We start from the raw sequence: 25,250 nt of genomic DNA on the forward strand, positions 1-25,250 counted from the left end.
ATATCAATATAAGAATGTAAGCGATAATAACATAAATTGTTAATACAAAAAAACGTCTTTCTTTCATTGACTGATTCTTATAGATCTCTTGATAAAATTGAAGTCAATTTTTAGCGAAACTATTTCTATGGAATATACATATGTCTTCTCTTAATCGGTAATTATTTATTTTATACGTATAATAATTATTATTATTATTTATTATCTACATATACATATAAATTATCAAGTGATATTAACGCGAGAAGGAGTCAAGATTTATCTGTACGTTGCACGATTGTCGACGAGAGAAAGAGATACGTTATAAACGACATGTACAGCAACCGTGAATCGCACGTTTATCAGGAACCGGTAATTCTGAATTGAAAGCAGAAACGTGCGGCGCGTGCGCGGCCATGGCTATTAATAAGCCTGTATGTACAACTTTGCACCTAATTAATAATATCTAAAGACTGAGTACAGACGGAGCATATATCATAAACGAGTAATTGACGCGAGCAGCATCGATTGAAATTAGACGATTGATGTCTCAGCATGGAAATTACCGCCAACGCGATTGATAGTGACTTAGTTATCTGTTAATGTGCGTGATATCGAATCTTAAACTCTTACGTTTAGCATAGATAGCACTCGCACTAATTTTACGAATGCGCCAATGCGCGTTGACAAGATAACGGATCATTAAGGAGGACCGATTAATCATCGTCATCGACACGATGAATGTCGTAACATCTTCATAGTAATCTACACGCTAATCTGGATATCTCATACGTCATAAACAAGATTATAGCGTTATAAAAGCAAAATAAGCAAAAAAAATAACGTTAAATGATTATATATTATTATTGAGAATAGAATATAAATAATAAGACACTTTTACCTTTATGCAAAATACAAACGCAATTCGATTTTAAACGAATTAAATCTAAATCTAAATCCTTTAAATCTAAATCCTTTAAATTTACTTCAAATTTAATTGGCATGTATTTTGTGCACGTAATAGGAAAAACGTGCGAAGTAAATGTGAAAGCCAGCCGTTTGAGATAAATGTATTTCATGATTGGAGGACCACACTGTTTAGTATAATGCCTTGATGCCATAATGCATCTGTGGAAAGCAACAATACAGTGCGAGGGTGTTGAAAATACAGTGGCAGACTGCGCTGGCAGCTGACAAACATAATGTTTTCCACAAAATGCTTGATCCCTACCGTTGCTTGCAATAATATATAATCTATATTTTATCTATATTTATCTATATTTTATCTATATTTATCTATATTTATATCTATATTTTATCATATAATTCTGATTGCTTAACGCATGTCCATGTCAAATGTTGAATTTAATGGGAAACTGTTTCATGCAATATTCTTTGTTAATTAAGCAAAATGAGAAATTACAATAAAGATACTTGCTTATATTCGCCTCCATATCGATATGCTATTTTGATTGCTTTTAATAATAAAATAACTTGAAAAAGATAATAAGAATAAAGATAAGTAAATAGATAGATAGATAGAGAGAGAGAGAGAGAATAATAAATAAAACTTAATTTACGTTTATACGACATAACGTTACATCATTCAAATCCGATTTATATAACGGTTACGTTATATATAAAAATTTTCAAATATAATTAATTGGAAAGATTAATTATTAATATGTAGAAATTTTTAAAAAACTATTATACAAATAATTTATATAAACTATATAATTTATATAAGCTATATTTATATAAATTAATAAATACGTAAGCAAAAATAGTGAGAATTAATAGAGCCATTTCTTCCTTTCATATTAAGCTTTATAATCGCAAATTAACGAATCATGGTGACTCTGAATATATCTTAGACTCTAATGAAACGTGTGTAATTTGATCGACACTCACCCGAGGCGCCTCGAAGAGGAGGACTGCCGCCAGTAGAGACACCCTCGTCTTCGCTGCTGCTAGTACTCGCTTCACTGGGGCTATAACTTCGCCTACTAACATCTCCCCTGATGATCTTTTGCCCGCTCGCCGTGCCGTTGTTGTTGTCATGCATTTTACTTTGAAGTCTTTCGTGTATAGTCCTTACGCGCGAATGCAGCCTCTGCTGTTGGAGAGAGCCAACAGAAAAGTCAAGAGGCTGATCAATCTCCGATTGCACTTGCGGTTGATGCCTCTGCACCTGGCTACATACTGATGCGGCCACCAAACTTTGCGGTTGAGAGACCTGTGCGATCGAAGATACTTGCTGTTGCTGCTGTTGTTCTTGGTGAACACTACTGGGCGGACTCCACCACTGATGTCCACCCTGAATCGATCTCCAGGCTTCTATAGTATTGTTATTCGTAGGACTTGTCTGCTTTTGCTTCTGTATCGATTGTTGTAATTGTTGTTGCGGTTGCTGCTGGGCCATGGCAACTTCGACCAAGTTGTTATTCTCCAGCAGACGCATACTGGGGGTCTGCGTCATCGATGCTGACAGAACGAAGGGGGAGAGCCCCACCGACGGTGAGTTAGGCTCCTGACGCTGCCTGTGGGTAGTATGATGATGGTGCTGATGCTGCTGTTGTGGTTGACGATGATGCTGTTGTTGCTGCTGTTGTTGCTGGTGTTGTGGAGAACTCACAGGCACAACCACCGGAGGCGGGAGCTGCCGGACGGTTCGCGTGGCCTCCGCGACCCACCGGCGCACCGCCTCGCTGTCGAGACCCGCCAGCCCTGCGGACTTTGACTTTGACTGGCCTCCGGGCGATGATAAACCCTTGTCGGGTATCAGGCCGGGTAGCGCGAGGACCCCGGTACCCGCCACCGCGACTCTGGGTCCCGAAACGCCCCCGTAGGCAGCCAACGCCGCGAGATCCAACGTGGTCACCTGCTGATTTCTGCTCTCGACGAAGGATTGCACCGTTCCACACAGTGGGAGGTCGTTCGCTGCTAACTTAGCGGTTTGCGTCAACTATCATCGCTCGTAGAGTGCTTTGAAAGTGAAATACCGCTTCGAGGTATTATACTTGAATTCGACTCAATCGATTATCCAAGAAACATTCACGGTTGCTTGTTCTTAACATGGAAATCACACCTCGCGACGTTCACTGCGTACTAGTCAACATGATCTCTTCCATGTTCATGTAAAATCCAGTCAGTGATTTTGAGTTCTTGAAAACACAGTACTTTTAAGAATGTACACTACACTCATTCAGGAGTCTCACAGTCACGTACACCTTCTTGTAGCGGTGGTATCCAATTTTTTTTTAAGATATAACTATCCAATGCACGATTTGTACACCGCATAAACCATCTATAGACTATTGTTGTAATTTGCGTAAAAACAATCTTCGCTTGTATTATATTTTCATAATATTGGTCTCTTAATCGCACCGTTTTTATTAAATGACAAATCTTCGACGTGAGACATATGAAGCGCCAGTACAGTTTTCACTAGCGCAAATTGTCAATCGTTCTGACCGAAGTTCAATCCGAGTTGTCTTCGCTAACAACGCGCACTTGATCCAACACTCAGATCGGCAAGAAGTCTTTACGGCAGTATAATTTGCAAGTACCGTCGTTAGTGCCAGAGATAATAATAGTTGCTAATGAACTCAACAACAAACACTATCTCGCCAACATCATCAGTAATCGCAATTTCGACTAGCTGAGCCCAGGTCACTACACCAATTTACCACTCTTCGCCGCTGTATTTTACTTAGTAGATGATCACGTCATCGTGAATAACACGTGCGATCAGCGCCGATCTGTCACGACGTAGCGCGTCAAATCGGCCGATGACGACGCGGTTATAGAGCGCCAATGGCAGTAACTACCTGCGACCTGTCAAGAGGATGAGTCAGGTCAACCTGTCGACGCGTCCTTCTCGTTCGGCGTGATCAAAGACACACTTGGACGAGAGTTTACGCGACGCGCTACGGCGGCGGTAGCTACGGCTGCGGCTGCGGCTGCGGCGGCGGCGGCTAGTGGTACAGCGGTCAGATGCTGTCGCGTGCATGTGTGCAGCTACACTAGAGGATTCACGTACGTTCGCCTGGCCGCCTACCGGCAAAAGCGGTCGCGGAACGGAGTAACCCAAAGTGGGGGAGTTGTTAGGTCTCCAAGAAGGAAGAGAAAAATCGTTCGCGCAACAAGGAGAGAGTACCGACGGCCTCGATCAAATAGGAGTGGGACAAGGAAAGTCGCGTGTGGAACGAGAAGCGTGGCTGCGTCCAACACAGTCTGCATGATTGCCAAGGTGGGGGCAGTCAACGCGTCGGTGGGGAATGCCGCCTCCAATCGCAAGAAAACGCGGATTGTACGCGGCTCCGCCCGGCGAGCCAGAGGCGAGTTCTCCGGCCGCGGAACTCGCGCGAGCTCGAGCGTGCCTTTTTCATCTCGCGTGTATCTGCTATCCGCAAAGCCGAAGAGAGAGAGAAAGAGAGAGAGAGAGGGGGGGGAGAGAGAAAAAGAGAGAGTAAGCAAGCGGATTTGCATATGCAACGTTCGCGACCAATCATCGCTCTACCTGCCCCACCTTGTGAAGATGATGACGATTAGACCTTGATACTTAAAGACCTGTACCGTGACCAATGTTTAAGAATTAAACTCGGCTTGATTCCGGAGCTGACCAATCCGATGTAAGTTGCACCGAACCGGTTCGATTCGCATGCTTCTTGCGGTTTTCTTTAATGGAAACCAGACGAGACTGAGGATAACCAAATGCGCTGAACGTGAAAATGCATCGTGCGCGGTGTACCCGTCTAAATATCTTGGAAATACCACGTGGACGCACACAACGTACAACCGCAGATAGTGCAAGATAGTGTGGTCAGCGTGCACGTAAAGAAGAGTTGGAGATGGAATTAGTTGAAAGAGAATTCGCAAGAAGTCTCTCACGCTGGACCACCCACGCAAATCATTATTCTTTTTACTACTGTGATTATTTGTCGGTAGTCAAATATTTTAGATAATTTTGCATACTTCAATTTTGATATTGTAAAATAATCTCTCAAAATAATAAATTAAATTAATACTTCTAAGAATGTCATATATCTGAATCTGTATTAATCTTCAAAAGCAAAGCAAGAAATATGCAGTTTCCTAATTATTTAATACTTAACAAGATGTTAAAAATGTGCCTTAATTGATAAGCATATGATAAGTTTCATGATAAACATATTAAGATTTCTTCTCTGAAGATCTTTAAGATTGATATATCTAAGGATTGAAAATCTGTATTACGGTTCGATTGACATCGATGAGATATGGCAGCAGGTGGATGCAGTTACAAGTTCAGATTGCTCGAGAGGGCGATCTGCCAAACAATGTGATTATTGTGCTGGCTTACGAGATGTTCTTGTCGACAGGGATACAGAAGACATTATATCCAGCAAATAAATGCATATAAACTATATATGTCAAAATCTAAAGCCAGTATTGCCAATAATTTTAAATATTTAAAGAAACAAAGCTTTGATAAACGAATCATATAATTTATATATGAAAATTTTAATAATTTTTAATATGGATCTAATATAATTTTGCATTTATTTAAAATACTAATAGTAATATTACAGATGCGATAATGAAAATACATTATAGAAATACCGGTAAGAATAATCGAACGTCCATAAACCTTTCTATCGGCCGCCATGTCGACCCGGATACCTCTCACCTATCATATTTCCATACAAATCCATCCAGCCTCACCACTCCCAAGATTTGAATTCAGCATGCGCAGTGCCCGTGCAAAAAATAAGGCGCTTTAAACTGGCCCTTTTATTGGTCGCGAGAACTATAGAACTCTCCCTACCCACGCCTATCCCCTTCGCGTTGCACACACATAGGCGTCATTGCCTTTCTTCTTTTTCTTATCGCGCTATCATATTTCCATACAGCCGACGTCCACCACCACCGCTATCGTCACTACTACCACCGTTGCTTCCACCACCACCATTGTCGCTTTACTTCCACCCCTACTTCCACTCGATACCTAGCTCGCCCAGATTTGAATCCGGCATGCGCAGTCCCGTGCAAAAAGGGCGCTTTAAAGAGGTTCTTATTGGCCATGGGAACGCTATCCCCCACTCCTTATCGCATGTACCACGTACCTCACATCACAAACGCAGCCTTCCTCTTATCGTACCATCCTCTCTCCTTGCTCCCCAAAGTTTCGTCTTCCTCGTGCTTTTTCTCTCCCTCACTGACTCTCTCGTTCCTTCATCCTGGTCCCCACCAACGCTTCGTCCTTCGCTTCGCATGCCAGACCAGATACATAGGAAGGGGCAACCCCTACCTCAATTCCGCCACCCTCGCATCAGTAGTGCAACGAGGATATAGATGATAAAGGAACAAGGATAACGATAGCAGGGAAAGAAAAGAGAACAAAGTGGAGAGGAGAGAGCGAGCCGGTATTGATTTTAATGACGCCCCTACCGACATGAAGTCACGAGAGAGGCGCGAATAATATGTACGCGCTCTGATTCTAATAGCCAGCTATTATAAATGCGCATAAACGAAATTCCTTGATAAAGATTTATGAGTGTTGTAACTTAAATTGTTCCGATATTATATAATAATAATTGATAATGCTTGGCAAAGTATTAAAAATTATCTGTGATATTCTCTTCTCCCTATCGATGCTAACTAAAGAAACTCGTGAACTATTTCAAGAAAGAAGAGGAGAATTATTCTCGAGAAATGTTTATAATATATCGTAACGATATCGTATCGACATTATATCTATGCTTATGATTATATGTTGTGATTGTTATCTTGTATTATTAGTATGAATTATTAAAGTACCGTGATATTGCGGTCCGGAATGGAAGGATCGCTCCCTGAGTGGAGTTTCGTTTGGCGCTGAAGGGTGAAAACACTTGCCGTGTAAAATCAAGAGGATCAAGTGGCGTTGCCGAAGGGTCGCATTCAAATGCCATAGGTGGGTCCCTAATCTGAATAAAGCGACAAGAACCCTTTCCCCTTATTATGAACCCTCTTTTTTATTCATCACATGCAAGTATTTGCATGGTTTACCTATTGAGCAGCAGGTGCTAAGGTCCCCTTTTTCATATTCAATATGAGAGTGAGTCTGTATGGAAATAAATAGGTATCTGTCTGATAATATGTATTTCACAACAGGGAAGGGTTGATCCTTGTCATCGACACAGGTGGATTTATCTAGACGGTAATATATAGGTATACATATATAGGTATACATGTGAGCATGTAAATAGCGAGAGAGAGAGAGAGAGAGAGAGAGAGAGAGAGAGAAAGAGAATAAAATTTTTTAGAATAAAATTGCCAGTTTCACATGAATTTCTTGCAAATTTTTATTTTGAAAATTGATTTATTTCCATATGATATATTCATTTCATAATTATATGCATATTGATATTATATATTACTCACTCTCTTTTTCTCTCTCTCTCTCTCTCTCTCTCTCTATTATTGTATATAAACATATATTTAAAAAATATCTAAATTTATATATATTTATATTTTTTATTATCAACCTTGTTAAATTAGGAAAATTATTTATATAAAGACAAACTATATTATTGTTATTTGTACGTATTTAAATTCCATTAAAGTTGTATATATAACGATTTAATGATGTTGAATTTAAAATATTTAATACTGTATATTCGTATTGCTGTATATTTGTAATTTGATATTTTTTTTGATTCTATGATTCTTGGCGCTGATCTAATCTACATATGAATCACAGACTATTGTTCGACTACCTGAGATTGTTGATATTTTAAGCTACTAAATCATTCGAAATTTACTACTTATTCGTAAGTCACAGTTTTTTAAGAAATAATATCTTTTGTTTGTTTATATTATTCTGTTCAACAAACACACACACACACACACACACACACACACACACACACACACACACCACACATTTGTTCGTAAATATTATTCTTAATACCTTCTTATTAATTTAATGATAAGTAATAATAAAATATAAATATACTCTCTTGTCGCGTTCGCGTAACTTTTATAATATAATTTAGCTAGTAGATTCATGCAAGAAAAGATAAAATTCATTTAAACTGCAATATAACGAAAGTGAGTAATTAAATATATCTTGTATACAATGATAAAAAATTTCAATAAACTATAATCTGCAAATGCTTAGAATCTGTCGAGATTAATTTATTATATATTTTGCAAGACTTATCAAAACCGCTGTAGCACAATCTGCAATTTTTCGTTATTTAGAGTCTAGATACCCTAAACAACTCATTCAACAGAACAACACAGCATCTATCGACTGGAATGCATCTCTCTGTTTATGCCGTTATAGCGCGGTTTCGATTCTTAAAAATCTTAAAAAAGAAAACAACCGACATTCGAGACTTATCTGAAGCTCGCCGCGTGAGACCCTTCTATAACTCCCTACGAGTTTCCTTAGACTCCTCGGCAAGGGTCCACCCTCCAGTAGCAATAAAGACGAGCCATTACAACCAAAATTAGAGGGTTTGATCCCAGTCGAGTGTTCGCACACCAGAAAACGGAAAAAATTCCTTTTTATCCGCGAACATTTTAACCACCCCTTAGTGCGTATAGTGAGAGCCTTCAAAAAGCCAGGTGCGCCAAACAACAAATTTTTTCTTACTAAATTCATGATAGACGCACAATAAACTGAACTAGTAATGTCACGGGTCAAGCCTTTCTTGTATATAATGCACAATGTTACTTCAAAATTACTAAATCTATAATATCTAAACGTGAAAAACGCTTCTTAGCATCGCTATTGCATCGTGCCGCGTCGCAGTTTCGTTTTGTCGTCTCGAATTCAATGAATCCTCTCCATACACGCGGACAAGCTAATTTTATTTCTGTGTGTGAGCGCAATGGTACTTTTTAAATTCTTCACGTACTCATGAAAACTCGTGACGAACTCTGGCGCGATTGTTCCCAGCACTTCTCGCGCGGAGAAGTTTCTGAGAGCTGGGTAGAACTTTACTAGCGTGCTATTTTCTCTGAATCAGAGGTTGTTTTCTATCTCCTTTTCTCTTCTGTTTCTGGATTCAAAGATGTAGAAACTCGCAATTTAAACAAAAAAGAAATAATTACAATGCGGAATACTAGCAGATTGTAAATTTAAGTAGTTTATAATATCAAGTAAAGTATTTTTATTATTTGGTACTTTATTTGATATTTTATTATTTATGGTTATCTATTCTTACATATTTCTTTTTTTACAGATTTGACACGCTATATATTTATTAGACACTTTTTATGATTCGAAAATTTAGTAAAATTGCTAAGATAAAAATTTTTTTTATAACTTGATAGTTTCTACAACGGTAAATTTATGTAAAAATTTATCTTGTGCTGTAGTAAATGTACATAATAATATATTATACATAATAATAAATAAAAATTAAAACAAAAATTTACTAAAATTTATCATTATTTATTATTATATTCGCATTTCCTCGTGTGCGAACTAATTAAAAACAATCTATTTTATTTATTGAAGAAAAAGTTTGAAGATACTGAAAGAAAGTTCAGATTTGTTAATTAGTACGAGTCCATTCAATAATTTTTAGTGGTTTCATAATTAACATTTTATAATTAATATTTATTATTATTAAACTATAAACTTAATAAATATATTAATTTCGGATTATATATTTATTCTCATCCATAATAGATCTATAATTGAATGCGAGTTCAACCGTTGTCCATCGTGATTTTTTTTAATTATCAGAAGAAAAAACTCATTCGTCTCTCTAGAAGACTCCGGGGGTGAAGAAATTAGGAATTTATAGCATGATTTTGAATAGTCATTGAGAACGTTCGATCGCGTTTATTCTCTACGTATGGAAAAACGTGTGGGCTATTTCGAAAAACGATTAATCTGTACGGCGCCACGAGCGTGAAATCAAGAACGCCGCGGCCGAAATATATCAGGTACGGGTTTCCAACCCGCGGGGAAAATAATGAGATTTAGGTTTCAAAACGCTAGTATACATATAAGAGATCAAAAGGAACCGACTCGTGGTCGTCCCGTTTCTCGCAATTTTAAGGCCCCTTTCGGACACCTTCGACTTCTATTTTCCGAATGGTTCACTTCTCGTTCCACCGAAACGCGGTCAGCCACCCTTCCACGCGCTCGAAAACATCCTGGAACGCTCTACTCTTAACATACAGCACGGTTTACACCAAGGGGCGATAAACGCTGTCGTTTCGTCAATTGCAGGGGTGTTTTTTTTATTTACTTTTATCAAACGTATACCTCTTTACGATTTCGAGAAATGTCCTAATTTAAATACAAAAGCGATTTGCAATAATTATTGATGTTACTATACATAAATAAATAGAATTATTCAAAGACTGAAAAGAATTTAAGTGATAAGTCTAAATCTGTCTTGATAATTTGTATAAAATAGAAGATAATTTATAAATTATTATATGTATTACAAATTCCGTTCAGTCGTATAAAAATCAACCTCAATCTGCAACAGAAAATTCACTAATATCAAGTTTCATGAATAATCTTTTAAAATAAATTTATCATAAATTAAATGTACTTAAAGATTTTAGAATAAAACATGGATGAAAGTGACAAACTGTTTTTCAGACAAAGTAGCGATTAAAATGTTATTCACTTTCTCAGCCATCTCGACAGGAATGGTACGATCTGTCTTTCACCATCGAACTGGTCCAGAGCAGCGGATTATCCTCGGCTTTGCGGAAGTTCTACATTAAAGGAAACGGAACTCTCAATTCTCGACGCAGCCGGTCATGCACTCGCGCGATACCAAGCGCGCGTGACGATGACACGAAGACTTACGGAGAAGGAACGAGTATGGCTTGTGGTAATTTTCCCGGCATATTACGCATGTGCGAGGGAGCGCGATTACAAAATAAGCGGGTTCTTTTGTGGTAATTAGCAGATCAAGGTCGGCCTCGGGACGAATTCGGGAGAGTGACGTTATGACTGCACCTCCGGGATAGCGCGCGCGTGCGGTATTATACATCACACAAAGTGGACCGACGGGACAGTGGCGTAGTCGTTGTCGTCGATGGCGGCACGAAAGTTCAAACACGCTCGTTTACCGTGCCGCGCAAAGACCGCGTAAGATCGCAACAATAAGAGGATGCCGCGCAGCTGCGAATACTACAAACGCGGCACGCGATGATCTACTTAGCATTTTATGATTAAAGAAATTATCTCACTCTCGGGATGTATGTATCCCTCACGGCTTGCGCGATGAGACATAAGTCGATTTATAAATTTGTAATTAACTTCATGAATAAATGTGACATTGTGCAGATCGATATGGTATCGAATAATACCGTTTTTTAATTCCATAAGAGAATTCCATAAAAGTATCATACGCGATAAATTTCAAGTTAAAATCAGATTATAATATACAAAAAAAAGAAGTTGTACTTTATTTGGATCGAATTGATAAGAAAGGAAATTATATTTTTTAACATCTTTTTATCTCACTTGAAAGTTATTTAAATTATTATTATTATTATTATTATTATTATTATTATGAGTAAAATATGATATAAAATATTAAACATATATCGGATTTTATTATATAGTTCTAGAACTTACGTAAATTTTCGCGATTCTATATAAGATACTCTTCCAAGTATATCTTGCCCATATCTGTCATGGTTTTACCCAGCAAGAAACAAGTTCCATCTAGAAGAATGCATAATAAACAGGGCGCATTCCTGACATAACATATCGCGAACGCGAGCATAAAGTGACCTCTGCCTCGATCTTGCTCAGTCTCGCGATTTGCCAATTATCTAACATTTGTCCCCTCTCCCCCTCCAGTCCTCTCGCGATCCTCCTTCTGCGCATGCGGCCCTTTTATCTGTCGGAATATTCACCGGATTAAGGTAATTGTACGCGAGCCCGCGCGGCTGCGTGGGTGCACGCGCGTAAAGGCGTGAGAGCGATTGGAGACGACACGCGGGAACGTTCTTACATAATCTTTCAGTTTTATCCTAAATAGCGGAGAATGTGAATACAATGTTCATTTTAATTAATCAAAATCTAATACTTCATTATATCAAAATGAAGTTTATAACCAAAGATTATAAGACTTAAATATATGATTGCAATTATTTGAATAAGAAAACTTAATTTGGCACGAGACAGTTGTACAAATAACAAACTTGAGATGTATCAGCTGTGTGAAATCAATGTCTATGCATTTCAAAAGAGTTACGTATGTTCGTGGAAGCATCGCTGCTAGCAAAATATTTTATTTTAAATAAATTTTAATATTTTATTTTATTTTAAAATATCAACTGAAAAATATTCCAGTGAAATTTTACGTAATTTTACAAAAGATGTTTAAAAATAATAAACGTAAATATTTGTATAAAAGATAATACAGGATATTATGGAATACGTCGCAGAAATAAATCAGAAATGATGTAACGGATGGACAGAATACCGGTGTTTGGCGGTGGGATATACTATTTCGTTGGTGGTAATAGAGCCAAAACGGTAGCAACAGCGACGACCTAAGGGGTCGAGGTCTTAGCCGGCGGTGTTGAGTTTCACAGCGATATCAAGCGTAATATAGCACGCGCCTCAATTCAATCCAGCTGCCAGCCACTGTCACAGTTAACGAGTTGCACTTTAACGGAAGGATTAATTTTAACGTCAAAACGCGTTCCGCGATCGCTATCAAAAATGAGGTAGCAACGACGAATATCGAACATGTCTCGAAAAAATTTTAAAATTCTATAGATTATTGAAATTTATCGAGATCTTATCGAGAAATATTTTTTAAATTTTAATTTAAATAAATTAAAAAAAAAACATTTTTTTCTCTGTTGCATTAACGATAGCTTATAGAGGACAATAGAGAAAAATCAAATTATACTGTTTAAGATGGTAATATTAATATATTAAAAAAATATATAAAAGTATGTAATATAGTAATAACAGGAGATTATTATAATTCTATTGATGCTGTTGTGAAATTTGTAAAATGTGTATAACAATGTTGGTAGCTATACTTCTATATGGTAACAATTAAAAGCATTACAAGCGTGTACAACGGATGCGCGCCTCACGATCGACTACAAAGTGATGGTAATTAAACGACGGGGCGTTATTGAAGCAACCCTTCACCGGGCGTTCTTGCCGTTCTTGCCGATCATGGTAACAAGGTTCGTGGAAAAAATGGTAAGTGGCGTCGGAGGAATGGTACACGGTCGCGTGCGTGTACGACTTGTTCGTAGGAAGGGAAGAGAGGGAAGGCTTCGTTGTGTTATACGAGTAGTGCGCGATAACACTGACCAGTGACGGATTCATGAAACTAAATGGAGCACGCGGATGAAATAAAATCTCAATCGTCAACTATAAATCATCTTATCTATTTATAACTATCCATAATAAAAGCCAATAATTATTATTGAACGCGGGTTTCGACAATACAAGTATGAAAACCCTTACACGTTGCTCCGTTTGGGGTCTTTAGTGCCCTACATCCATCACTGATGCGGATGGATTACTGCCGACGAAGGAATCATACGCGAAGTGTTACGCAGTTGCGTGGCACGAGAGTATACGCACCGCAGCATGCGGTGAACATCAAAGAGGCGTCGTCTAGTTGAGCCACTTAAAGTCCTCCAGTTTCCACATTAGCGAGGCAAAAGCGCGGCCAGAGAAGGGGAACTGAGCCGCGCATCTTTGCAGAGGAATGAAGTTCCACGCGCGAGAGCCTCTCTCTTTCTCTCTTTCTGCATGATAATATAACGCGATCGATGTTCACCGGGCGCCGTAAAGGGACCGATTTCTTATTTTAATTTCGTTTTACGAGCCCGCCACGGACAAGAGTCGCGTAAATGAAATAATCGTTTTCTGGTATGAGCCGTTCTGCAGTCAGGGCTTTATTGCAACGGGTTATCCATAAATTATAACGTATCGTAAAGGATATGGCACGGCTTAAGATATGGCAATAAACGTGATACACACGGCAAAGTTAAATTTAATTAACTCTTAAATACCTTTTTAATGTCGCTTTAAGTTCTAAAAGCGGGATTTTTTCCTCTTTTCTTTTTTCTAGCTCCCGTATTATATAAAAATAAAAAAAAAAAATATGTTCGATAAATTGATGATTCCATATTTTAAAAGCAAGATAACGATTGAATTTGTGATTTGAATGAAGGAAAAATGGAGAAAAGAAAATGTTACTAAATGTTTTAAAAACGATTATGAATGTAAGAAAAAACAATAGACAATTACGTCGATTTCTCATTTCTGCGTTAGAGGATTACTAGTCACAGATCATTCCGCGAAATGAGAGTATGAAACAAAACAAGCATATGGATGGTCCTTAAGCCTCGCGTGCTGTGCTAGCATTAAGCGGGAGATATAAAGAGCGTTTGTCGAGATATGAACGATTCCCGGCGATTGCTAACGTTCTGAGTAAAATAATAATCAGATTTTTTAAGCTCGCCAAGAGTGGCGCCAGTAAAGTTACGTTGACGTCGTCTGTTTCAAATAATCCGACTTCAGGCCGCCGCGTAACCTTTGGGATAATTATTTTACATCATGTCATCAAAAAGTAGCAAATAAAAGAAGAAAAATTAATCTGGTAATTATTGAGTGAAAACTCATACGAATATACATACAAATATCAGAATTATAATAGTCTTTAATCTATCAAATTTTTATCATATAGTTTATCTATAATCTATCAAATCTCTTTATAACATAGAATTATAACATTCCTTATTAAAAAAAAATTATTTAATAAAGAATTATTAAGGCATATGCAAGAAATTATTTTTTATTAGTAATGTATTTTTTATAATATAAAAAGATGCCTTATTAATAAATCAGTAGGAATGAAATATGAAAATTGTGATCGTTCCACACTCGCCTATGTCATTACGCAAAAATTCATCATGGAATACAAACGCATGGGTGTCAATGGTCCCATTTGTCATGGGTTCTCAAGTCAATCGTATGCAATTTTATGCAAATATTGATTTTCTTGACAAAAGCCAAAAAAAGTTAATGGGCTCTTTATCCGATGCATCTACATATCAAGCATAAAGCATAGCTGGTTGCCGTTAATTTTTATACCTTTTTTTTTTTTGCTTTTCCTTCAGCCCCTATGTGCACTCCCTTTCTTCTACTATCTCTCTCATTCGCTTGTCCGTTTCCCCATTTTCTCTTTTTGACTATATGAGCTGACAGTTGGCCGGGCACATTTGGCCTGTAATTTCCAAAATGTCGAATAAGATAATGCACCAGACGCACATTCGAGTCCCTCGAGCTCATGAAATCAAAGTTGCGTAGGGCTGCACGCCCATTTCGCTCCACTTTTCGTCTCTTATCGGCTTTTTTCCCTTATCACGATAGCGCTACATAGTAGCTACTGATCTTGTCCTTTCATCCATTCGTTCCTCATCGATTTTGCTTGATTAAAACGTAAGGACGTGACAAATGTAATTACTCGGTGCCTTATCGGGTCTATCCCGCCTCGATTTTTTTTTACCTTATAACGAAAACGCACAAGCTGACAGATACTTCATAGGGAAGTCCGGAATGCAATCATTCTTACTGTTACTTTTTGTACAAACTGCAAGATCGGGATATAATTGCACAGGAAGAAACATTGTAATAATTTTTTAGTATGTGATATTATTTGAGGAATAAAAAACCAAGAGAAAATGAACCTTATATAGAAAACATATATTTCATTCTCACCATATTTAGAAATCATAATAGACATAATTACGCTTTTAATAAGCGATAAAATAATTTCAGAAAAAATTAAATAAATTGTAAATTCATAAAAACATATTATTTAACTATTTAGATATTTATTCTACTAAAACTATTGAGATATTTATTATCTACCGTACGAATATATCATAATCATTTAAAATAAGTAGCAACTTATATATATATATATATATAAGCTGAAGTTTTTGTACTAATAAAAGTAGCGCGCTTGGTAAATAAGCATGCATATCGTGAGTATAATGCATAAGCACGATCACATTCCTGTACTCCTATGAATGTCAAATGAGGATGTGCGCTGTCTGGCTTGCGTCCAGTGGTGTATCTAGGTAGCAGAACATACGATCCGAACACCCGGGCTCTTTGACTATCTGAATACAATACACCGCCCAGGTGTAATGCATTCCTTAATGGCATTGCGACTTTGCGACCTCTGTTCAACAAACCTCCCACAACACCGAAACGGTATGCACGCGAACACGCGTATCAACGCGTTGCGCTGCAACGCAGGCTGAATGTTGTTTTATTAGATGATTAGCTGAGGAGATGCGTGGGCGGTGCATGCTTCGCGTAAGACGCATAAGCTGCGCATAATTGGAGAATAGCACGAAGGGTCGTCGATCGACGCGAGAATTACTCTCTCCGATGCGTTTAAACTTTTTTCAAAAGCGTTACTTTCTCGAACCTATAACTTTTCAATTACAGCTTTGACGAACGGAGAATATTTCGCTCTTGAATCACTCGTTAACAATTGAAATGATATAAACGCGACCGGCGATAAAATTCAAATTTTTATATTTATTTATATTTTTATATTTATTTTTATTTTGTATGCGTAATTATAATAACAAGCGCAATAATACGATATAACTTAATTTTCTTCTGACTAAGTTATCTTATACTAGAATACCTAGATATTTATTTTTGAAAATCATCTCAAGTCCCTTTATGATTCTTGTCTATAGTATGATTAATATCCAAATTAAAAAAATAGCTAATCGCCCGTAGCATTTGCTGACTCCGACAGTGACAGTGGGGGTAACTGTCGGCAGTGTCTAGAGGGGTTGTTGGCAAAGAGGGTGGCAAACTTTTGGCCATAAAGAGTCGCCTGTCAATTCATCTTTCCTATATATATTTCACGTCAAAATATTGCAATAAATCATCGTTGCAGCTACGAATAAGGAAAGAGAGACGACAGAAAAGAAGAGTTAGAAAGCGATAGAGAGAGAAAGAGAGAAGGAACGGAAGTCTCGATCCACGTTAAGTTAAGAGACTGATGATTGTACGAGTGTCGACGTCTTTCATAAGGAGCAATATTAATCTTCGCGTTATTAACAAGATGAGAAATGACAGCGTGTTTATGCAGGCAGATATTTATGCTATTCTGAAAAGAGTCATTTAAAAAAAAAAAGCGGAGTAAACCCTGTTTATTAATTTAACGTCTCTTTTATCGTTTTTTCTCTCTTTATTACTTTTACATTATACATAAGTTATTACTTTTATATTATACATATTTCTCGTCAATTTTAAATTTCTCACACTTTAGCATTAAAACTATAGCGTATTTAGAAAATGCATATCCCATGAACTTTCGGCATAATTTATCCGTTAAGATCGCAGTTTAACGGTTTTTGCTTCTTTTATATAATCGGCATTGTCATGAGAGCATTTGCTCGATTTTCTCAAGACGTATAATTATCTCAGCAGCGGATTTTAGGCCCCTATATTCCGTAAATAATTATTAGGGTTTATTCGAGAATTGTGAATTGCTCAAAAGGCAAATACACGCAAATGCGTATTTATTGACTAAACGGAATAAAACGCGAAAATAAGAACGAAGGCGAAATAAGGATAGAGCTAGCGTAATAGCTATTTAACGATCGGATCAACGATTAAAATTATTGAGTGATTAACTCCTTCTATCAATATCTAGCATAATCGATTTTCGCACGAATGGAAAACTGAATAGAAGACGAGAGGAAGACAGAAAAAAAATTTTTTTTTATATTCAAAGTGGATTTGGTTAAATTCTAAAGAAAAAGTACATGATGTTAAAAAATAAAATAAACAAAGTTACGAGGAAGAATTAAAAGAGGTAAGTTTAAAAGAAGAAAAAAATAGGGACAAAAATAAGGAAAATCTATCATATTTAACAATGTGAGGGCAAGGTGGTAAATTTCAAACCTAAAGCGACAGAGGAGCATTTGCTGCATTGGAAAGAATCGACATTGAGATGGAAGTTGCCGATGGAGAAAAGACGCGGGAGAGAAGTAAGAGGACGAGGAGCAGGGGGCTATTAGCTGGCAGATTAGCAGTTAAAATTGAAATTTGCACGGACAGTTCGATGCGCGGCGGCGGCCGCGTCTGAAGAGGCCGAAGAGAGAGTGAGCCTGAAAGTGTTCGGGTCTGAAGATTGGAGAACCAAATCTGCCACGCATTGAGTTCGACGAGCACTCGCTCCTCGTCTTCTCTGTTCGTTCTTTTTCCCTTCCCGTTTATCCTGTATCTTATTCCCGCTTTGTCTTTCTATCTTCCTCACTCCTTTTCCATCTTTTTCTTTCTACACCTTTACAGGCAGGTATAAAATAAGCTATAGTTACGAAGTCTATATAGCTTGCAAAGGAGAAACCAGAAGCGTACTTACGAAACCGAGCTTCATGTTTATCATATGTCTTTTTTACTTGTTAATCAAGCATTATCTCAATACACATTTATAAGCAGAAATTTAATCGTACATCAAAATAATAATATAATTTGTATTTATTTCTTTGTAATTTATATAGAGTATTATTATATTATCACAAAGATGAAAGTACGATATTATTTTGTTACTTACGCACATAAACAATTATTACTTAAAATAAAATAGTGCGTTCATCCCCTTAATTTTGAAAAAAAAAAAAAAGATAATAATCATCGTCATAAGGCTAAAGAATTTGCCGCGATCGTAAAAACGAGCGTAGCGCGTCTCATCTTCGCGTTTCATCGCGAGAGCAAACGACCGTTTATCTTCGGCTAACACCGCGAATTTGCAAGTTATGCACCGACGGGATTTTATTAGCCCGGCGGCACGCCATCGCACTTTTCTCTCTACGGACCGTGACTAAAAGGAACTAACGCGATACTCGGTAGTCGATCGTGCAACGAGTTAGCCATCGTTCTTTATTACTCACGATGCGCCGGCTGTAATTGCGAGCGAGCACCTCGAAAATTCATCCGGCGGATGCGCATACGCGCTCGCGCGCCCGAGCCTTATGGTATCTCCTCCCATCGGGGCGGCCGCGCTTTTTTGTTCGCGAGCGTGACGAAAGAAGGTAACGCGGATCGAGTATCGGTATTTGGAAGCCGATCGGGGCCGGTGTGAAACGACTTCGCCACCGTTTCTCATTCCGGAATTAATTGCAGATACCTTGGAAATAATGCGATCTTACAGGTCGCCCGAGAAAATAGATTCTCTTGTGAAAATAAACGCGGCGCGAGATTAAAATGTATCCTTTACGCGCTCGAATCCCCTTAACTCTTCATATATGTTGAAGGACCCTGTGCGAATGCAAAGAAAAATCCTGAGCTCTCTTGTCTCGTAACAATGACGAATTAACGCGGCGATGGCGATGGCAGCAATAATAGAGGTGAGAAAAATTTTCATGAAAAGCCGCCGACATGATTTATAATGACATGTCGGTATTGTTCTTCAAACACGTCGCCGAGCTTTTCGCGTTATTCGTAGGCGGTATGAAAGTCGTTTACGGCTTTACGGTTAGCCGCGCGGGATTCAAGCGCCTTACATTACCATATAATATGAACCATTACGCTGAACCAGCTGGCCGGACGATGCGTTTCGCACGATGAGCGAGAGAAGGATGGAGAGAGGGATGCATTGAAGAAGAAGCGGAAAAGAAGGAGAGAGTGAAAAGGGTGTTACTATGATATTTTTTCAGAGGGTAATTAGGTGCGCTGCATAAGAAATGGCATTTTAATGAATCGTAAAGCCACCGGTTTTGTGACATTACCGCACCGCGCCGCCAGTAATCTTGGCTACCTGTAGATTATACGGCCATTAAAAGTGCATCGAATAGCGGTTATAAATTTGACAATCGGAGCGCGCCCTTTTGAAATTTGCCAGTGAAATCGTCATAAGCCTCTTTTTGAGACGTTGGTACGCCTTACGAATCCCGAAATGCGAAATAATCTACGATTTAACGAAGCTTTGAAATTTTACTTCACGTTTTACAATTCAATCAGTTTGTTTCTCGTCTTTAAAAAGACTAAATAGTTATTCTCCTCAAAATATATATACTCGACATTTGAAAAATGAAAATAAACAAAGATTGTTAAATAAAAAAATTTTCAATTTTTTTGAAACTTTGACATCTTATTTTATTTTAAATATTAATCACTTTAAAAAAATTGGATATTCTTTTTTTTCTTATTTAATAATTTTACACGTTTATCCTATGCTATCTCATTTTTTTCAATACTGCAAAGGAAGAAGATCACGCGATTGACACTTGAGCGAATTTGTTGTAATACACACGTTTCACGCGATTGGAGCGTCGTTAACTCTCTAGTTTTCTCTCGTCATTGTCCGATTGCGTCACGGTCGCGCACGTGCCTGGAGCAGTTCTTGGGGATCCGACGGAATCTATGGGAAATAAAAATGATAACCCAACGCGGCGCAGCGCGATGTCGTCGTTGAAGGCAGCTTTCATCCGACTCATTCGTCCGGATTATGAAGACCTACGAAACGCATCCGCCATTCGTACTATGCGTGACTATGCGAAGACACGTATGATGTATGGCTCGCGGCAATCGTACGCATACATACGCGCTTCACATTAAGCAGTTTAATCGACAAGCTCTTATTGCGACATCCAGTTTACGATGTCAATTACATCTTCTCTCATTAGCAACAAAGCATTTAATCCGAACTCGCGCATCGAAAGAAAGATATAATATAAATCGCGTGAATTATATTTAATCTTTTTTGTCGCGCTCTGCCACTTTGTATTCGCGAGATGAATGGACTTTAATAGTAGACTGTTGAGCGATTCCTGGGAAGAACAGCAATGTTTTCGATCATGCCGCGGCGAGTGGAAACAGCGAGTGGAACGAATGCAACCTCGAACTCTCCTCAAACCTATGGCGGATCGACTAAAGAAGCGGGTGTGTCGAAATGCGTTACAGAGAATTCTACCACCAACGAAGATATAATTCGAATTAAAATAAAATTTAAGACTCACCGATACGAAGCGCAGCAACAAACCTACACAATATTACGTTCATCTGCAAAATACAAATATACTTAAATTAACATTATGTTCAATAATAAATATTTTAAAAAACTATTATATTTTCTATCTTAAACTTATTTATTATTTATATTACATATTTTAAATTACATTTATCTTTATTATAAATATGCAGTAAGAGGCTTAATATAATATTAAGCATAATTTAAAGAAAATCTTAATATAATTTTTCAGATAAAGAAAAATATTTATAATAATTTGTAAATAATTTATAAATAAATTTTATTACATGTCAAGATTATATCTTCAAATATTAAATATATTATAAATATTTTACATTTATAAAATAGCATAAAAATCTAAAATAATTTAATAATATTTTCAATAATCAATATTTTATATATGTTATATTATGTATTAATATAAATTTGAAAAAAGCGTTGTAAAATTATCGGAATAAATGCTTAATTCCTCTAGTAATAAATAAAATAAATAAAGTAAATAAATAAAATAAATTACTCCACGGTTTCTCCGCTGGTACCCGATGCCTTCTAGATTTGCTCCTCTCCTTCACGACAAATACAACACAATACCATACTCACGGTAACACGGTTAATTACTTTACGCGCGTCTTAATCAAAATATGATAATTACGTGGCACTTTGTATGGCACTCCCGACGTTAATCGCACACCGTGTGCATTTTGTCACATTACGACAACCATATACGTTCAAATTGTACGAAACTATGTTCCACTCGCGATGACTCGTAACTTAAACACAATGGATGAATCTCAAATGATTGAATTTGAGTTCAGCAATTCTACTCGTTGCATCGAGGCCTCGATTGATTAGGCTCTATCCAGAAATGTGATTAAATTAATCAACTACATGCGTAATAAATTTTGATTTTTTTAATAAATTTTGATCACATGTATCTAATTATGAACTTTTGCCAGTAATTAATGTATAAACATTAATGTATACTACTTGAAAATATCAAGATATGATATTAATTACGATTTCATTTAACATTTACATATCGCCAGCGCTTGAGTTGATCTGTTTTATATGCACAATATTTGTTATTGAGAAATTAATAGTGAAATAACGAACATAATAACGAAATTTTATATAAATAAAATGGCACGTAATATTATTTTATAAATGATGAAAGAGATATATGTATTGTTTAAAAAAATAATTGCTATTCTAAAATTGAAATATTTCTTTCAAATATTTTTAAGCTTTTTAAAATTTTAAATACATACATTACGGTTTATTCGGTATAAAGATGTTTTATTATCGTATAAATGTACTGCTATTCTCGTTTTCGCATGCGTATTGTTTTTATCATTATAATTATAAATTAGATTTATTTTGTAAAACGAGATTATTATGTTTACAAATGGAGAGAAAATGCTATACATTTTTAGATTTGCATTGCTCTATGAGTGATCGCTGTTGCAGCAACATAGCGGATACATAAAACATGCTCGCGCATCGATCAACATTTCCGAGAAAGTCGTTTACCTCGCCGGTGAAATTCAATTGGAAATTGCAAATGAATCCGATCTCCGTTCGCTTCACGGCAGGGCATTAGTCACCCTCTTCCGTTCCTCCGTTTTCTTCAGGAAGGAATAGCGTTATGGTGACCACGTCGTACCGCACGGTCGCAGCCAGGTGCGTACGAGGTCGGTGAGCGAGTGCACAGCGGCCGATCGTTTATGTACGGTGGCTTCTTTCCCGACGATAAAATTGCGGCAAGTGTCCGCTCTCGCGGCCTGTGTGGGCCGCGGCCATATATTCATCGCGGCACTCGGCACCGACTGCCATTAAGTGCGCAGCCCGATACGCATTTATATGATGCGCCTGCATACACGTTGATATGCAGTGTTATCTAAACAAATAAATTTATATATAATTTTTGAAAAAAATTAAAACAAAATCTCTGTAAAAGTATACGACATGATACATACATATTTAAATGATGTAATTTTGTAAAGAGAATGTCATATGAATCGCGAATATATATACCGTGGACGTTACTACTTTGATGTTAAAATGCGGACGCATTGTGTTGGTTCTTTGCCGATGATGAAATTGGGCGTGCGGAACTCTCGTGCAAAGGCAAAGAGACGCGATTTAACTCGACATTCGAGGAAGACACGGTGACGGCCCTCGTTCCACATTCGGCGAACGTACCAACCCCAAATTACCCTATTCTGTCAGCAGCCAGTCTGCCTACACTCTCTGATTCCGTAAGGCGTTCGCTGTAGCGCATCGCTTGAAACGCTTGTGTGCGACAACTGGAAATGCGTTTTTCAATTTTTGTAAGATTTAGTGTGATATAGCATATACGATTCAGTTTATTATATGATAATTATCTCTTTATAAACATAACGTATATTAATTTTCATATAGTAATATCATTTTAAAAATTCTGGAATTTTTTATTAATCTCTGTATTTAAGTCACAAAGGTACTTCAAAAATTAAATTTCTCTTTATCCTACTTTCACGAATTCCACCTGTTTTGCATTCCTCTTGTATTATTTACCGAAGTGCAAACGTTGAATCCTTTTATTAATTTTGTCAAATTTAAGAACGAGGGATAAGCCGTGAAAATGTGAGGTGGCGATGATAATGGCTGACATCAGCGCGAAATCGTGGCGCTAAAGAAGTAGGCGACCGTTTGTAGCGTAAAAAGGAGCAGCAATAGACTCGTAATTTCCCAGCGATTACCCACGACGTATGTGTCGGTAGGTAACGATGCGGCCAGGTGAATACACTCCGCGTTATATCTACGCGCGTGCTTACCTGTCTCTCGTAGGAAGCTGCCAACTGATTTCGTCGGGCGATATATATGCATAGATTCACGACATCCGTACGTACGTACACGCATACGCTATACGTATATACGTGTGAACGAAGCGAGAATTTCTCAGAATGCTCGTTCGCATGCAAACGCACTCGTCCCCTTCTTCTTATATCTTATACCGCTTAATCAGAACTGACCTCACTACAAGAGCGAGACGAACGATATGACATGCATACAAAATGTTTCGACGACACGGCGATATATTATGACACTTGGAAAGTCCAACCATTTCCTTCTCAATTTGTCACCTCGATCAACCTTGTACGTATAACAATTTAATTTTAAAGCATAGGATTTTAAGTAATTTTAAAAGCATAGATGATTAAAAATTAGAATAGTAGATAAAATCAGCTGATTGGTACGTCACTTGGTAAGATAATGAGATATTTGCTTGTTAAAAATTTCCTTGGAAATCGCGGACTCTATACGTTTGGCGATAAGAAGCCGCGATTCATACCTGAACCTCATTACTGTTACTGTACTACTATGAAGGATGTAAAATTCGCGCTTAATTATTTAAATAAATGTACGCCGGACGAGGGACGAAATGGTAACACGCAATTCCGAGCGAGTAACTCTTTGTGTACTCACCATGCCGCGCAGCTTATTAACATCGCACATGATCCTACCGATAGCAGGAATGTTTTCTTGGAAACCACTTCCCTCCTTTCGAATTTTCTCAATTATAACGCACGTACGTATCCGTGCAGACATGAAGTGAAGAAATTACTCGAGAGGCTAAGAATTATTCTTATTAGGAGAAGCAATGTACATTCGCCAAGTTCATAGTTTCGCACAAATTACTGAAAATCAGGCACGAAATTTAATCAAGCGTACAAGTGACATTCCTTCGCTCTCGAAAATCCGACATTTTCACCCCAAAATTTAACATTAAATTTCATTATGTCTTACGTGAAAGTTTTCAAAAACAACGGAATACCATTTCGTGTTCGTACGTAGACGCATCCGGACGCGTTAATGTTTTGATTGCTCTCGATCCGTGTATCACAGCACGCAAATACGTGCCCTGCACTCGCTACATACGCCGATGAATGTCTTCGAAGCGATCAATATGCGTAATAAGCCACGAGGCCGATATACGAATGCCCACCCAGTATGCTTGCGATGCAAATAAAAGCTGAAAGCTGTTTCCTAATGCATCTACGTGATATTCCAAGCACGGATATATCAGACCGCGGCAATCGGCGGTGGTATTTATCCCAAACGGGAACAAGAAGTCGATGTACGACGTAACATTTGCGTATTAGCGTAATCGTTTTGTAATCATGTTAATGATAACTTGATTAAAATTCGTCCACATTCATTAATAGAGAAATAAAGAAAATCTTATAACTTTGACATAAGCTTTAACGTAAAACTTTTTTT

The 25,250-nt window shown here is 37.5% G+C and overlaps 1 protein-coding gene across 2 annotated transcripts in view; it reads right to left on the reverse strand.

Annotated features, from left to right (window-relative positions):
• Positions 1-4,504, reverse strand: part of LOC105427207 (uncharacterized) — a 122,805-nt gene extending 118,301 nt beyond the window's left edge. For both annotated transcript variants that reach the window (XM_025218302.2, XM_011638862.3), the window contains exon 1: positions 1,891-4,504. In XM_025218302.2, coding sequence (XP_025074087.2) covers positions 1,891-2,458 — 568 coding nt within the window. In that variant the 5' untranslated portion in view covers positions 2,459-4,504. The remainder of the gene's footprint in view (positions 1-1,890) is intronic.
• Between the last annotated feature and the right edge of the window lie 20,746 nt (positions 4,505-25,250).

Source organism: Pogonomyrmex barbatus, unplaced genomic scaffold (genome assembly GCF_055798465.1).
Source record: "Pogonomyrmex barbatus isolate J1 unplaced genomic scaffold, ASM5579846v1 scaffold5, whole genome shotgun sequence".
In the NCBI taxonomy this organism is placed as follows: Eukaryota; Metazoa; Arthropoda; class Insecta; order Hymenoptera; family Formicidae; genus Pogonomyrmex; species Pogonomyrmex barbatus.